The sequence below is a fragment of the Sphaerodactylus townsendi genome, linkage group LG05 (assembly GCF_021028975.2).
Source record: "Sphaerodactylus townsendi isolate TG3544 linkage group LG05, MPM_Stown_v2.3, whole genome shotgun sequence".
In the NCBI taxonomy this organism is placed as follows: Eukaryota; Metazoa; Chordata; class Lepidosauria; order Squamata; family Sphaerodactylidae; genus Sphaerodactylus; species Sphaerodactylus townsendi.
Genome location: NC_059429.1, coordinates 83026572 through 83041083, shown reverse-complemented (window position 1 = coordinate 83041083; position 14512 = coordinate 83026572). Strand labels below are relative to the sequence as shown.

Below are 14512 nucleotides of genomic sequence, written 5' to 3'. Positions count from 1 at the left end.
TTGAGCTAGACACAGCTTCTCGGAGCTCTCTCAGCCCCACCTACTTCACAGGGTGTTTGTTGTGAGGGGGGAAGGGCAAGGAGATTGTAAGCCCCTTTGAGTCTCCTGCAGGAGAGAAGGCGGGGATATAAATCCAAACTCTTCTTCTTCTATTGTATCAATATTAGTGTTGTATGTATTATATAACATATAATTATAATTGAGAGCCAGGGTGGTGTAGTGGTTAAGAGTATGCGGACTCTAATCTGGAGAACCAGGTTTGAACGAAAGGCAAAGGAGTTTTAGGCCACCTTGCGTCTCCTTACAGGAGAGAAAGCTCCTGTAAATCCAAGCTCCGCACGCATGCACGCTCGCACGCAGGATTTTTAAGTGAATAGTCATAAATGAGAAGTGAACTTTTCAGACTTGAAACTTAGACAAACAGTGCCATCGTAAACAGTGTTATACCCTTCTAGTCAATTGAAGTCAATGGACTTATAGAAGGACGTAACTCTACCTAAGTTGGTACTGACACTACTGTTGAATGACTCTTCCAGCCCAGCTACACTCATGCCATTGGTGTAAAAATGAAATAAAACTATATACTATAACTTGGCCTAAAAGACTAAAACAGGTCAGGAACAAAAGTACATTTAAATACAGCAGTAAATGATCTCTTGCTGCACTACATCCGACTTCAAAAAGGAATAGCTTGATCCTATTGAGGATTACTATTTCTTGATGACACTGTAGAGTGGTGGCGAACCTTTGGCACTCCAGATGTTATGGACTACAATTCCCATCAGCCCCTGCCAGCCCCTGCCAATTGGCCATTCTGGCAGGGGCTGATGGGAATTGTAGTCCATAACATCTGGAGTGCCAAAGGTTCACCACCACGGCTAGAACAATCCTCTAGTTAAGCAAAAGGCTCTGTTGCGGATACGTGACATGTAAGCGCACCAGCACACATGCAACCTCAACAGGGCAAACAGTGTTATCCAAGGCCATTTCAGGAAAACAGTACAGGGTGGAAGTTTAAGGCCCCTCTTTCATAAGTCTGATCCAAATCTCCTTGGGCATCGTGGAAAGTACATTTGTCAGCTCTGGGTTGGGAAATTCATGAAGATTTGGGAGTGGATCCTGATGATGGCTGGTTTGGGGGCGGGGAAGGGCCTTCAACAGAATATAATGCTGTAGATTCCACCCTTCAAAGCAGCCATTAACTCCAGGGGAACTGATCTTTTTCATCCAGAGATCAGTTGTAATTCTGGGAGATCTTCAGTTCCACTTGGAGGCTGACAATTCTAGCAAAAAGGCAGATATAAATATTTAAAATGAATAAAGTCAGGTCCACAAGCATGTGAGAAGTACAAAACTTCAAAATATGCCTCTCCACCCAGTCTGTACTCATCACTGGAGAAAACATAACACAAAGGTGTCCTTAAAGAGCTAGCAACTAAGCATAAACAAGTTTCAGCTAAAAAAATTATGCTTGGTTCTGACAGCGCTGGCTCCATCCACTGGTTAACATTCATCACATCTACAAACTGTTGGGAGGAGGGTTTTAATAGCCCTGAACACTTGAGATCAGTACTTGTCAATGAAAGTCTGGCCTTCCTCTTGCTATCTTTGAGTATAAGACTGAGTTCCAATGGAAAAAAAGCACACCCAATTCAATTTCCTAAATGGTATATTTTCTTTTCGATTACACTGGTACATCATTATCGCTTATCTCTGAAGTTGTCTTTTCAGTGTTCTTTATCACAAAATTAATTTCTTTACGTCCACACGGGGGAGGGGCGTCGTCGAGAGCCCCTTGTTGAAAGCCAGTCTACAATAGAGAAGTCCGGCTTCTTAATCTTAAAATCTTTAAAAAGAAAGCAAGTTAAAAACCCATCCAAAATTATAGAAGCTGCAACTGTAAGCTTTAAGAAACAATTGCCTACCCTTTATTTCTGTCAATAAAACACAGGGGAGGTTCCTTTCCAGGGCTGTTCTGTCATTCAAGGTCCAGAATAACCACCAGACTAATTGCTACCATGTGACTTCTGAGACCTACCCAATCACAGGCACTTACAGCAGCCATGACATGAAAGCCAGCGTGGTATAGCAGTTAAGTTTCAGACTAGGATTTGGGAGACATAGGCTTGAATCTCCACTCTGCCTGCAAGGTATAGTGGTTAAGAGTGGTGTACTCTAATTTGGGGAACTGAGTTTAATTTCCTCCTCATGAGCAGCGGACTCTTATCTGGTGAACTGGATTTGTTTCTCCGCTTCTCCCCATGAAGCCTGCTGGGTGCAGTGGTGTAGTAGTGAGGGGCGGGTGGGGGAGCTAGAGCCCCAGATGCCACTTCCTGAGGACACATTGCAGGGCTGCACCCCCACGCCCCCCCATCAGAAAGTGATCACTGCCCCCAAACTCCCTGTGGAGTTCAGGGTAGGGGCACAGTTGAACACCAGTCAGTGGGGCCAGTGAGACTCACCCTGCCCCCAAACTTTATGTGGAGTTTGGGGGCAGAATCACCGGCCAGTGGGGTTCATCTCACTCCTGAACTCCACATGGAGCTTGGGAGCAGCGCAGGATAATTTGGTGCTGGCCTCAACTCAGCCGGGTCCAGCTTTAAACTGCAGCCTCAAAGCCTGCAGTTTACAGCTCAATCCAATCCTGCCTGAGGCCAGCATCAAACTGAGCACCGAGATGGACTGGCTCCAGCTTTATACTGTTGGCTCCACCCCCAAGCTCCATAGATCTTGGGGGATGGATCCATCAGTATAAAGCTGGAGTCAGTCAACCTCGGTGCTCCATTTGACGCTGGCTTCAGCGAGGCTTGGATTGAGCTCTCAAGATGGACCCAAGCAAGCTGAAACAAGCATCAAATAGCCTCTATCGCTCCTGAACTTCACGTGGAGTTTGGGTGCAGGGCAAGTCCTGCTGTCTGGCATTCAACTGTGCCCCTGCCCCAAATTCGGAGGGGGGGCACCCAAGGTAAGCGCCATATGCCATTTTACAAAGCTATGTCTCTGGCTGGGTGACCCTGGGTTAGTCACAGTTCTTCGAAACTCTCTGAGCCCCACCTACCTCACAAGGTGTCTGATGTGGGGAGAGGAAGAGAAAGGAGTTTGTAAGTCTCCTTGAATCTTCTTACAGGAGAGAAAGGTGGGGTATAAATCCAAACTGCTCTTCTGGGTGACTTGACCCAGTCACACTTTCACCTTAATCTACATCAGTGGGCTGTCCTGACCCTTTTTCCACAATCAGTTGATGTTAGATCAATCTGCCTTTGAATGAATACCCATCATTTCAGCGCACCTCTGAGGAAGATGAGTCCAAAATAAAAATAAAATTATGTTTAAAAATACACCCTAGATTATAGCAGTCCAATCAAATATTGACATCTGGTTTTATTAGGGCATACAAGCTCATGAGGCAAGTCACATTTGATTCCTCCACCTCAGAAAGTGTTTGTGTCTCCCGGTGAGCAGCACTAAAGAAGAAGCCTGTCTTCTGGTATTTCCCACATAAGAAAGGTATTCAAGACGTTTCTTGTCTAGAAGACACTCGTTTTAGTGCAGTTTGGAGAGATTTCTTTAAGATTGTTTCATTAAGGTCCAGAACACCAGATAAACGATACTGATGTACCAACGTAATCTAAAAAGGAAAAAAAAACATAAGCTATTTAACTCCTTCTTGGCCAACCACAATTCTTTCTCACTGTTATCTAAGCTTGTTTCAGTGCTACAGTGTATACAAAACCTGACAGTCAAAGCCTGTTTTGGTTTTTTTAAATTGAACTATAAACACATTATTACATTTTGTCTTCTCATGCATGGAGCTATTTTGTCAGTTCTGATGCACTTTTGGGAAAGTGGGTTGTTGTTAAGAAGCATATTAAATTATACTTTTTATATTTAAAAATAAAAGAAAGAATATATCAACTGATCAAGTAAAAAAAAATCACTATACCTGATATCATCAACCTATGTGGGCCAGTTCTACCTTACTGATCTCTCCAGCAAAGCTGGCGAGTCAGCTTTAATATTCAGTAAAGTGGAGTGGGGACACAACACGAAGGCACAGACACACAGCACTATGATAATATGACAAATGCGCCTAAGAATGTCACGGTTTCATATTCAGAGCTGGGAAGCACCTGCATCATGTCTTAGATATTAACAGGCACTGAGAATGCGTAGTGCTTTCAATGGTAATTAGGGCCTCAATTTAAAAATAATTCCACCTACTCACAATGTGATAAATGAAGGGAACACCATAGCATGTTATAAGTGTTGAAACAGGCCAATGAGATAGAATGGTTCCATGGAGGGATACAAGGGTGTGATGGACAGCTCCAGTTCTGCCTATCTCTGCAAGCAGTCTGGAAGAGCTGACGTAATGCTGGGAGAAGGGCTGGCAGTTGGGGCCATTAGTTCAGTTAAAAGTAGCTGAAAATAAGATTCACAGCAGTGTAGAAATGAGAGAGGGAGTCATAATGTGGCAAACGTGCTTGGAACAGAGTTATAGTTCAAAAGTTCAAGCAATAAGAAAAATTGTATATTTCTTTATGAATCACTTCAAAACTATGTATTGTCAAAGGCTTTCATGGCTGGATTCAACTGGTTCTGGTGGGTTTCCCGGGCTGTGTGGCCGTGGTTTGGTGGATCTTGTTCCTAACGTTTCGCCTGCATCTGTGGCTGGCATCTTCAGAGGTGTATCCCAGAAGGAAGTCTGTTACACCTCTGAAGATGCCAGCCACAGATGCAGGCGAAACGTTAGGAACAAGATCCACCAGACCACGGCCACACAGCCTGGAAAACCCACCACAACCACTTAAAAACTGTTTGTAATGTCAGTAAGAGTGAACTCCTTGTTTATGGTTAACTAACCCAGCTGACTAAATGAGTGCAGAGGGAAAGACAGTCACACAGACACATAAACCTATAAGATCTCAGCTTATATATATGTTAGGATATGAATAAATGGTGGCAGTGTATGAGTGAAGCAGTGTTTGAGTCCCAACCTCAATTGCACTGTGAGGTATCTTGAGTGAGGGGTGGTTAATAAAGGAGATGGGGCTGCCCTGCCTGGTGGTGTTTTTGGAAATGACAGAGGAGACCTGGTGTATGAATGTGTCAAGGCTCCTTATGTATTTAAAAGAGACAAGACAGGTGGCGAACTGTGGCTGCCTGACCTACTTCTATTCTTGAACCTTTGGGACAAAGGATATGGTGAGTGGCAGTGTTTGTGAGAAGGGGGTCACCAATGAATTGTTACCCACCCACCCCCCTTAAAAGGCACAGTTACAATTACTCACACTGCTTTGGTATTTGGACAACAGAGCAAGAACCAGCTTTGCATATTGCATTGACTTGGCCAACTCTTGAGCTATCTGGCAAACATTTGAGACCAACAAGTTGAAGAGCTCAGCAGGCAACTCCACCTGACAAGAGAAATAAATAAAAGAGATCAGGAAGTTCCAGTTGCTCAAATAGTGAAAGCTAAATTGGGCAAATAGTCGAAACAGCACCAGGTCAAGAAAATGGTACCCAGCCAGAAGTCTCACTGGACACAGGAGGGAGACCACAATGCAGACTATAATTGATTTTGTGCTGCTTTATTAAGATGGTTGTCTTAATGCATTATACCTTCAGCAAGGCTCTGATTGTGCTATCAAAGGAAGAGGCAAAATGTGCTGTCACTAGAACTGATAACACACAAGTTTTGGGAGAACAAGATTGACTGTCAATGGCTATCCATCCAACTAGTATATTCCATTGATTAATAAAGTAATGGAAGACTTGCACAGATATACCCACCTGTCTTTCCAGCAATGAATGAACAACTGTGAGGAGATCTTCTGACCATGGCATTTCTACAGTCTGGCTGTGGAGTTCGACAGCAGGCAGCAGGAAAAAATGGGGGAGAGAGGATCAAAATTATGTTAGGGACAGACTTCTACTCCACATCTACATGATTTACGAATACCAATACTAAAAGAGCTTCAATGTCCCAAATGGCTACAGAAGATGCAAGAAACATTAACACCACAACATTTCAAAGAAAGACAAAGTACACAGACTCACAAGCCCCATCTACAAGCTGGGCACCTGGCCGCAGCTGCGCTCAGCTACCCTCTGCCAAGGCAAGTGCCCTGGGGAATGTGCCGCTTCCTGGAGGGGATTTACTCCCCGCCCTCCTTTAGATGGTGTTCTCAGTTTCAAGAAGTGTACATTTTTAATACACTGTTTTGACATAAAAGGTAAAGAAAAATAGATATGAAAATTATTTGTTCATTTATTACAGAGTTCTCATATAGGAACAAAAGCATAAAGGTAACAATAAAGACAAAATATAACCAAAAGAAATTACTTGGAAGAGGTTATGACTCAGGCTGTATTTTACATTTATAAGGAGTCATAGAAAGCTTCTTCCAGAATGTCAGAAGCAACTGAGATTCCAAAATAGCCTGGCACCAGTTAAGCTGCAAGGCTATCAAATCTGTTCAAGATGGTTGGCCAAATATAGTTTTATACAATTTTTACATTACGTTTAATTTCATACATAATTATTTACCTGAATACCAATCTCACATATTCAGGTTCCAAGCACTCCTGAATTATCTTGCACACAAGTTTCATTTGCTCAGAGCCTCCAAAAAGCAAAAACAAGAAATATCAAATTTGCATTCAATACAAGGACATACAAAACTCAATGGAATTCAACCTTTTTTCACAACAAGGGCGCCTTCCAGCATATTTATTTCCCCACATACCCGGTGAGTTTTTATGCAAGCCAGATCTAATATTCTTCCATTGGCCACCTACAAGGGAAGACTTGAAAATATTCTGTACAATGAGTGGCTTTGATCATGTTTGCAGTGGCACATAGAGACCATCGAGCATGTTATGCTACACTGCAGCTTTTATATGTTCCAAAGAGACAAGTTCATAAAACCTCATCTAAATCAAGCTCTACAGACTTCTGACAAAGGGAAAGTGAAATACTTACTCTGTGATAAGAACGTCCAGATTACTACAGACGTTGCCGCATTTCTAGGAAAGGTGTTGAAGATCCGAAACACTAAAGTCGCTCCTGATTAATTTTATGGATAATCAGTGTAAATTGTTTTAACATTTTCTTTTTCCCTACCTACATTGACCCACGCAAGTAGTTCTGTTTATTTCTATTTTTATTTTTCATTAATTTATTTATATGCCAAAAAAGGGTGCTGTTGTTGTTGTACTAGAAACAATAATTCAGAGAAATTATGTGGTCGCTTCCACAGAGTTTGGTTGATTGACTTTCCCCCTTTGGCATATTGTGTGACTATTATAGCTTAAAGTGATAAATGATAACATACAAGAGACTGAAGTGTATTAGAAAAGCTAAAGCACTTACCTTTCCCTGGAGCCTGCATAATTGAAGGAATCAAGGTGCAGCAGACGGGGCGAGCATACTTTGAGCAGAACATCATAAGGGCCATTGTGAGAGGCCATGAGGCTGGCTGGCTCAGCCTGAGGACCTGTAGGCCATAAAACAGCAGGAAGAGAATATTGTGTGATACACCGTCAGGAATCTTGCATACCAAATCCTATGATCTAAGCACAGATTGCTAAAAACGAACTTTTGATCATCTTAAAAATATATGAAAAGCTGTTTTTATTTTGTAAAGATAGAATTGTGGAAACAGTCACAAGAAAAATTCAACAGTTCATGCACTGATATTATGGTAGGATACTTAAGGGTAGAAATTGACAAGCCTTGCCAGTATAATTAATTGATAGATCTGAGTGATGTTTTATTCCTGTTTTAAGCTCAATAACTACCTATCCCCTGCTACCATTGCCATGCTATCATTATAAATATCAGTCAATTTAGGCAACTTTTCTACCCTTTTGTTCAGAAATGTTTGCAGTCTTCCTCCAAATTGAGTGACTCATCCACTAGCAAAAGGAAGGCAGAGCAAAGTACGTGCCACATGGGGGACTCTGGTCAGCCCAGTAACAGCCACCAGTCCTCACTTCTGGCTGAAATTATTTACATGGCTCTGGGGTTCCGGGGAAGGCAGGGCAGTTTTGTGACAAAGATAAAGGGGCAAATTAAAGCAGTGAAGGAACAAAAATCAAAATCACTGTCCAAAATCACTCAGAGGGTTCCATGGCACAGTGAGGATCTGAATTCCAGTTTGGAACTGTACCCACTATGCTATATCAACTATTTCTTGTTATATGAAAAATGCATGTAATAGTGTCCCAACAGCTGTTTTAAAAATGAAAAACACCCATGGAAAGTTGTAATCAGAAGAAAAGGAACAGGGGTAATATGAGGGGAGGATTCCTGATCCTTATTCAGGAGATTTTTAAAAAAGACACTCTCTTTTAAGGTGGTAACCCTGGAAGCCTTCATCATAGAAACAACTGGAGAAAGTTTTGCACTCCTAAGGTAACACTATACCAACATCAAACCTCAAAAGGTTTTCGCTACAGTGGAGGATGTTTATTTTTTACTGGTAAGGTTCAGATGTTTCATACGTACCCGAGGCAGAAAGAGCTTTCCAGCAAGTACTGTTGCATAAGTATAGCTAAGATCAGGTGACAGCGCCACCAACCATGTACAGAACTGCAGAAGCTCATTCTCTGGGCATTCTGAGAGTTGCAGTAATGAGCAGAGACCTTCTAGCTAAAGGAAAGAAAATAAGACATGTGCCTTTCCAAAAGTGATCCACTTTCCAACATCGCCACTACCTCCCCCCCCCCCCTTACAATTACCAAACCAGATAGAAATGGGGATTAGGCCTAGATTAAATTAATTAAGGCCACAAGGTCTGGGAATGTGCATACATTTTTAGAAGTAAGCCCCACCAAATTTGGTAAGACTTACTTTCCAGTAAACATGTACAGATTGGGTTGTAAATTTCCTACATGCAAGCAAAGGCTTTTCATTCCACTAACCTGGCTTGGGGTACATTCATTCAGAACTTGAAGTGCATCAGGAACTGTCCCATCAGAATGCTAAAGGAGGGGATCAGAAAAGTTCAGTGGTTTCATGGAGTTTAAGAGGTAATCACAAAATTGACCAAGAGTAAAGACATTTTAATGGCAGTTTTTTGCCATTTAAAATATTAACTACCGTAGTTTGAGTGCTTCTAAGGGCAGAGCAGAAATCTGACTATTTCAAAAAAGCTGAACTACCTTTAAGAAGGTTAACAATTAAAAGTGTCAGGGCATCTCTTTACAGTAGAAAAGCAATAATAAATACTTACCTCGCACTGCATCGCCAAAAGTTCCTTAAGTGTTTGGACATGTTCCTTAAAGACAAGAAGTTAAGGGAGAACAGTTAAATGAGGTCAGAGCTATAATCCTCAAACCGCTTTGCAATAAGCAGTCTGAAGAAAAACAGCCTGTAAAAAATAAACAAGTCTTCCACTATTTCAAATTGACACCAAGTCGGCCTATGGTTAAGTTTCCCCCATAGGAAGAGGCAGATTAAAACCTCAATAGAAAGGACTCCTCTTGGCCCTCGCAGAATTCACCTAAATAAATGAATCTAATCCTAGCAAGCCATACAGATGCCAAACAAACCTATTGATGGTTCCCTATCCATGGATAAAGGCTGAGCTAGTGATGGTTGTGATAGTTTGACTCAAGATACACTACTGGTTTGGGATTTGCCCATGAAACATTATGATATTTTATACCTCCTCCTCCAACTCCCAACATTTTGGACACCTTATGTCTCACACTGCTAGAAAGATCTCAGGTGTGTCATCACCTAAAATGTGAAATCTTTTTTTCAACCCTGCTACGTATTTCAAAGCCAAACTAAAGCACAGGGCCTGCTCTTCCTATCATTTCCCTAAAACTTCTATCTTGCAGATGCTCCAGTGGATTATTTATATCAAAGGACTCCAGTATAGGAAACCTTTTGGGCCCACTGTACTTATGCTGCCAATTCACTAAGAAAAGAAGGAATTCAGAGAATCTAAAAGTCTGTTATTACCTTGATGTGATCAGGGACCTCTGCTGTAGTATTCATTTGGGAACATTGATGAGCCCCTCTCATTTCTACTGTTTCCTCCTTTTGAGAACTTTGATACATGTTGTCGATTTGAGTGGGAGCATCTTCATTTCCAGAAGACTTCACTGTGAGTTCATTTCCTGTTCCAGCTGCCCCAGCCCTTTGCAGTACATCATGTGGCTCAAAATGTTCTAAATCCAATTCATCAACTTCCATCCGGGCCCTCTTGCTCTGCCTCTCATCTTCAGGGCTTATGGGTTCCTTGCTTATTTTCTTGTTTTTCCTAATCTGAGATGCAGAAGCTGGGGCAATTTCGTCCACAGCTAAGCCGAGATCTGTCGGTTTAACATACCAGCTTAATTTTCTTCCTAAACCAAGGCTGTTGCTACGAGGGGCCATAACCTTCTGACACAGATCTTTCAGTTGCTGCCGGCAAGCATCTGTTAGTAGGACTGAAGTTGAGAAGCTCTTCTCCTGCACCTCCATTTGTAGTAAATCCTTCAGTCTCTGCACCCAGAGGTCTGAACTGGGTTCCTGCTTGGCGGTCTCAAGCAGACGGACGAGTAAGTCTTTTGGCACTGTAGACTTTACCATAAGCAGCAGGGAAAAGAGATTTCTTTGGCACAAGACTGGAAGCAGCAGCAAGACTGGTTTTCTGAAACGTTCATATGGAAGAAGAAACACAAGAGTAAGTCTGCTTAGTTCTACCAAGATAAAGGGCTGACTCTACAACATAATGAACAACCCGTAATGTAACTTGTAACACACCTCAAAACTACATACTATAGGAATCACTGCCTGAAGTAGTGTTTTTATGTCAGCCGGTCCCCTTTCTATGACATGTAGCAATTTAGGTTCTGATGGTGTGTTTCCCCTCACACACATCATTAGCTGGGTAAGTAGAAGATCCACCTCATGATGATATCACTACACTAGTTTTTATATAAACACATGATACTGAACCATCTACCCCAGAGTTATCACTGGCAGCGGCTCTCCAAGGTCTCAAGCAGAGATCTTTCCCTGCTCTGCAACCCCTTCCAACAGGAAATGCTAGGGACTGAACCGAAAGCCTTCTACGTGCAGGGACATCCTGTGTTTTCCATAATGTGTTTTTGTCATCTAAGGTCTCATAACTGCACAAACAGCACAAAAAGATAGAGTCTGACTAAAGTTACCAACAATCCTGGAGAAAAATGTCTTAACCCTTTAACAGAGGATTAACAGGGTGATACTATATATCTCAAAGCCATGAAAAGCTTTCATTTTCACACTTCAAACATCTATTATAGGGAGAGAACATGTTTCTCCAGGCCAGTCAGCACCCCTAGTTCAGGTCCTGAGGTGTCTTTTCAGGCCAGGTTACAGACATGTATGAATGCATAGAATGTATGAAACTGCATTCAGGTTACAACTTCCTGATTTCCAGAAAGGATACTTATTCTCAGTTAAGTAGTCAGAAATATTTACACAAAAACTATGCCATCTTTCACAGTACCTATAGTCTGCTCAAATGAACAGGGAAGGAACACATATCTCAATGACAACATTTCCCCATAAATTCCTATAATTTCACTGGCACATATGTTGCATTGCAGAATCACATTCTTAAGAACCAAATAATACCAGCATATGAAGGAAACACTATCTAAAGCTGTTTGAATGGGAACTGAGCAACTCACAAGCTGAGGGTCTTCTCAGGTCCTTGGAGCACAGGCTCTAAAGAACACAGCTTCTCTGTGAAGTCCTGCCAATCAAAGCCCTGCCTTGGATCTTTCCCAGATTGGGACCGCTGAAGGGTTTGGAGGGCAGACAAGGCACCTTCAGACCCAGACATCAATGTGCAGAGCAGAAGACGGGAAGACTTATCAAATCGCTGCAACCAAGGCACTGAAGGATCATCCATGTTGTCAGCACTGTTGGTCAAGTTCAAATGGAAATAAAGTAAAGAATATAAAATAATTTGACTGTAGGGTTAGAATATACCTGAAAATGCCTCAAGAGAAGCATCTTTGTTACCTGCCCTAGTCACCCAGGATTCCAAAGAGAATCATGGCTTGTTCCCAGATAGTGGCCATGTTTCATTAGGGATGCAAAAATGTACTTTGCACGTGCTCAAAATCACTTTCTTATGTATTCCACAGATGAATACAGATACTGAAAACAACTTCCAACACAAAATCCTAGCTCCAACAAATAAAGCCCCAATGTCATGGTCTTTTCCCACATACTTGTTCTTTGTCAAATGTTCAGTAGTAGCTGAAAAACTTCTCCCAGAAATATCAGGGTTGACTGAAATATTAAGGAAATTAAAACATTTCCAAATGCTGTGGTTTAAAATTTCAGGTGCCATAGATGGTCTATTTTATTTTAATTTTTATTAGATTTAATATCCTACCCTCCCTGGCCAAAGCTGGCTCAGGGCAACTAACACAGATTGGACTCTCAGATTCAATTGAAGCTGGGAAGACTAAAATGATAGAAGAAAATCTCTTCTTTTGGCACAGGAAAGCCATCCCACAAGGGTGGGGGAGTGTTCTTCCATTTCAAGTAGCTCTTCAGATGTGACTAAGCTTTTACCAAGGGACTCTATCTTGCCAAGTCCCAACCTGGAGACTGAAGGTAATGATGAGCTCATACTACAACTTCAAGTAAATAGTAATTGTCCCAAAGCAAACATTATTTAGGAAGCACATAGAGAAGGGAAAGATGCCTTCAGGTTTTCGCATTTTCTTTGTTCCCTTGCTAACCCCAAAAGAATGAATAGAACATGTATTCTTGTATTCATTTATTTAACTTCCTTATATTTTGAGTTCTCTGTCTGATCTCTGAAGCTCAACAAACCTGAAGTGTGATGCTGGGGAGCAGCAGCAGAGAAGCTCTCCATCCCTGGAGTACAATAGCTCTTAAGTACAAAGTTGGGATATCCCTACTTGGAACAGGGTAGTGCTGAAGGAAGACATCAAAAAATTCCCAGACCTGTTGAATGTTTTATTGTATGATCACAAAAGACAGCAAAAGCAGGATTTCAAAAAATCTACTTGCAGAAGGGTAGCAGGATGCACAGTCACTAAGCAGGGCCTCTAAATGGCAACACAACTGTGGAGTGTGAGATATATGATTCCACCTAGGAGAGGCTCCTAAAAGTCACTGATAGCAATCAGTGTTTATCCAAGTTATAACTAGCACCCTTAGGGGGTGAGGGGAAGGGGGTGCATCACCAAGCAGAGACTTGGGCCACTGCAGGATTCTTCCAACCTCCCAGGAGTCCAACTGGAAGGGACAAGGAAGGGGTCTGAAATGCCGTTCCTTCACAGTACCTCTGATATTCTGCAATGTGCTGATTCCAGTGGTAGCTGGAGAATTTTGGATTTGATAGGATCTTTTCCCTTACTATTCTGTTTATTCATGCCATTACAGTTTGAAAGGAATGAGACCCTTTCAAGCAGAGTTCAAAAGAATCCAGAGACAAAATAGGACTGAGGACAGGGTCCAGAATAGGAGAAGAAAAATCCAGAAATAGGTAAGTAGGCAAGGTGCCAGAACCACAAAAAAGAAGGCAAGAACTGAGAGCCAATAAGCAAGAATAAGTCTTTGTCTCACCAAAAGATCAAAATGCAGTTCTGCATTGTTCAGTGGAAGTAGAAGCAGTGTGCTTCAGCTACAGAAAAAACGTCCTGATGTTAAAATGCAGATAAAACCACCTGTATATCTGGAATCCCTTCATCCATCACAGAAGTTTAAACTGCAGTCAGCACCGTAGACCCTGAGGACTCTCCCCCACTATTTTTTTTTAATGCAGACCCCCGATTTTTCCAAAATGGCTGCCACCAGTAAAAACGCCTGTGTCTTGGGCTTTCATTGAACGAGTCTTTTTGAAAACGCTGGTGCCGAGCGTTTTCCCCGCGCCGCTTCCGATCTCGTTTTACCTCCTGCCGGCTCCCGTCGCTCCGTGGAGGACAGCGGACACGCCTCCTGGCCTCCGACCCCAGAGGCGTTGCTATGGCCACGGGGGAGGGTCCCCTGGGCTCCACTCTGCAACGGGAGCGGGCAGGAGGTAAAACGGGAGCGGCGCGGTTGCGGGGCGTGGTGGCACCGGCCGTACACCGCCGCTCGTGTGACTCTTTTGGAACGGGCCTTAGGCTAAGACTGCTAGGGGAGCAAATTACAGGAGGTTGAAAACAGTTGAGAGCGAAGCCGATAATCTCATAACAATATCTTAAGCGCATTACTTTAGTCTAAGGAAAGGCTGTTTTCAACCAAGTTGCTTAGGATCGATCCACGCCTCGAGATGCTATGAGACAGGGAGGTCTAGGAGGCGGACTGTTCTGAAGCGAGCTGAAGATGCAGGATGTAATTCGATAACAGCGAGGAAGGATGCGATATCAGTAAAACGTGGTCGCACACCTTTTCAGCAGAATTCCCCGGAAATCTTGATAGGAGCACCGAGGCACGCCCCTTAAGAGTGATGAAATGTTGCAGATCCGCAGGAGCAGAGCGCTTGCGAGAAAGGTTTGA

At 42.6% G+C, this 14512-nt stretch overlaps 1 protein-coding gene across 6 annotated transcripts; it reads right to left on the bottom strand.

The window, feature by feature from the left end:
- Window positions 1–3356: 3356 nt before the first annotated feature.
- On the bottom strand, window positions 3357–14050 carry FANCE (FA complementation group E). Of its 6 annotated transcripts, XM_048497207.1 has the most exons (12): window positions 13598–14050; window positions 12839–12973; window positions 11677–11910; window positions 9977–10649; window positions 9240–9284; window positions 8929–8988; window positions 8513–8656; window positions 7376–7499; window positions 6551–6626; window positions 5794–5860; window positions 5292–5417; window positions 3357–3628 (listed from the first exon to the last, which is right to left on the bottom strand). In XM_048497207.1, the coding sequence occupies exons 3-12, from the start codon at window positions 11898–11900 to the stop codon at window positions 3512–3514; spliced, it is 1656 nt and encodes a 551-aa protein (XP_048353164.1). In that variant the 5' UTR covers window positions 11901–11910; window positions 12839–12973; window positions 13598–14050; the 3' UTR covers window positions 3357–3511. The 6 variants fall into 6 exon arrangements, with proteins under 6 accessions (XP_048353164.1, XP_048353162.1, XP_048353163.1 ...); XM_048497205.1 differs by lacking the exon at window positions 12839–12973; XM_048497206.1 differs by lacking the exon at window positions 12839–12973 and having other exon boundaries at window positions 13699–14050.
- Window positions 14051–14512: the final 462 nt, after the last annotated feature.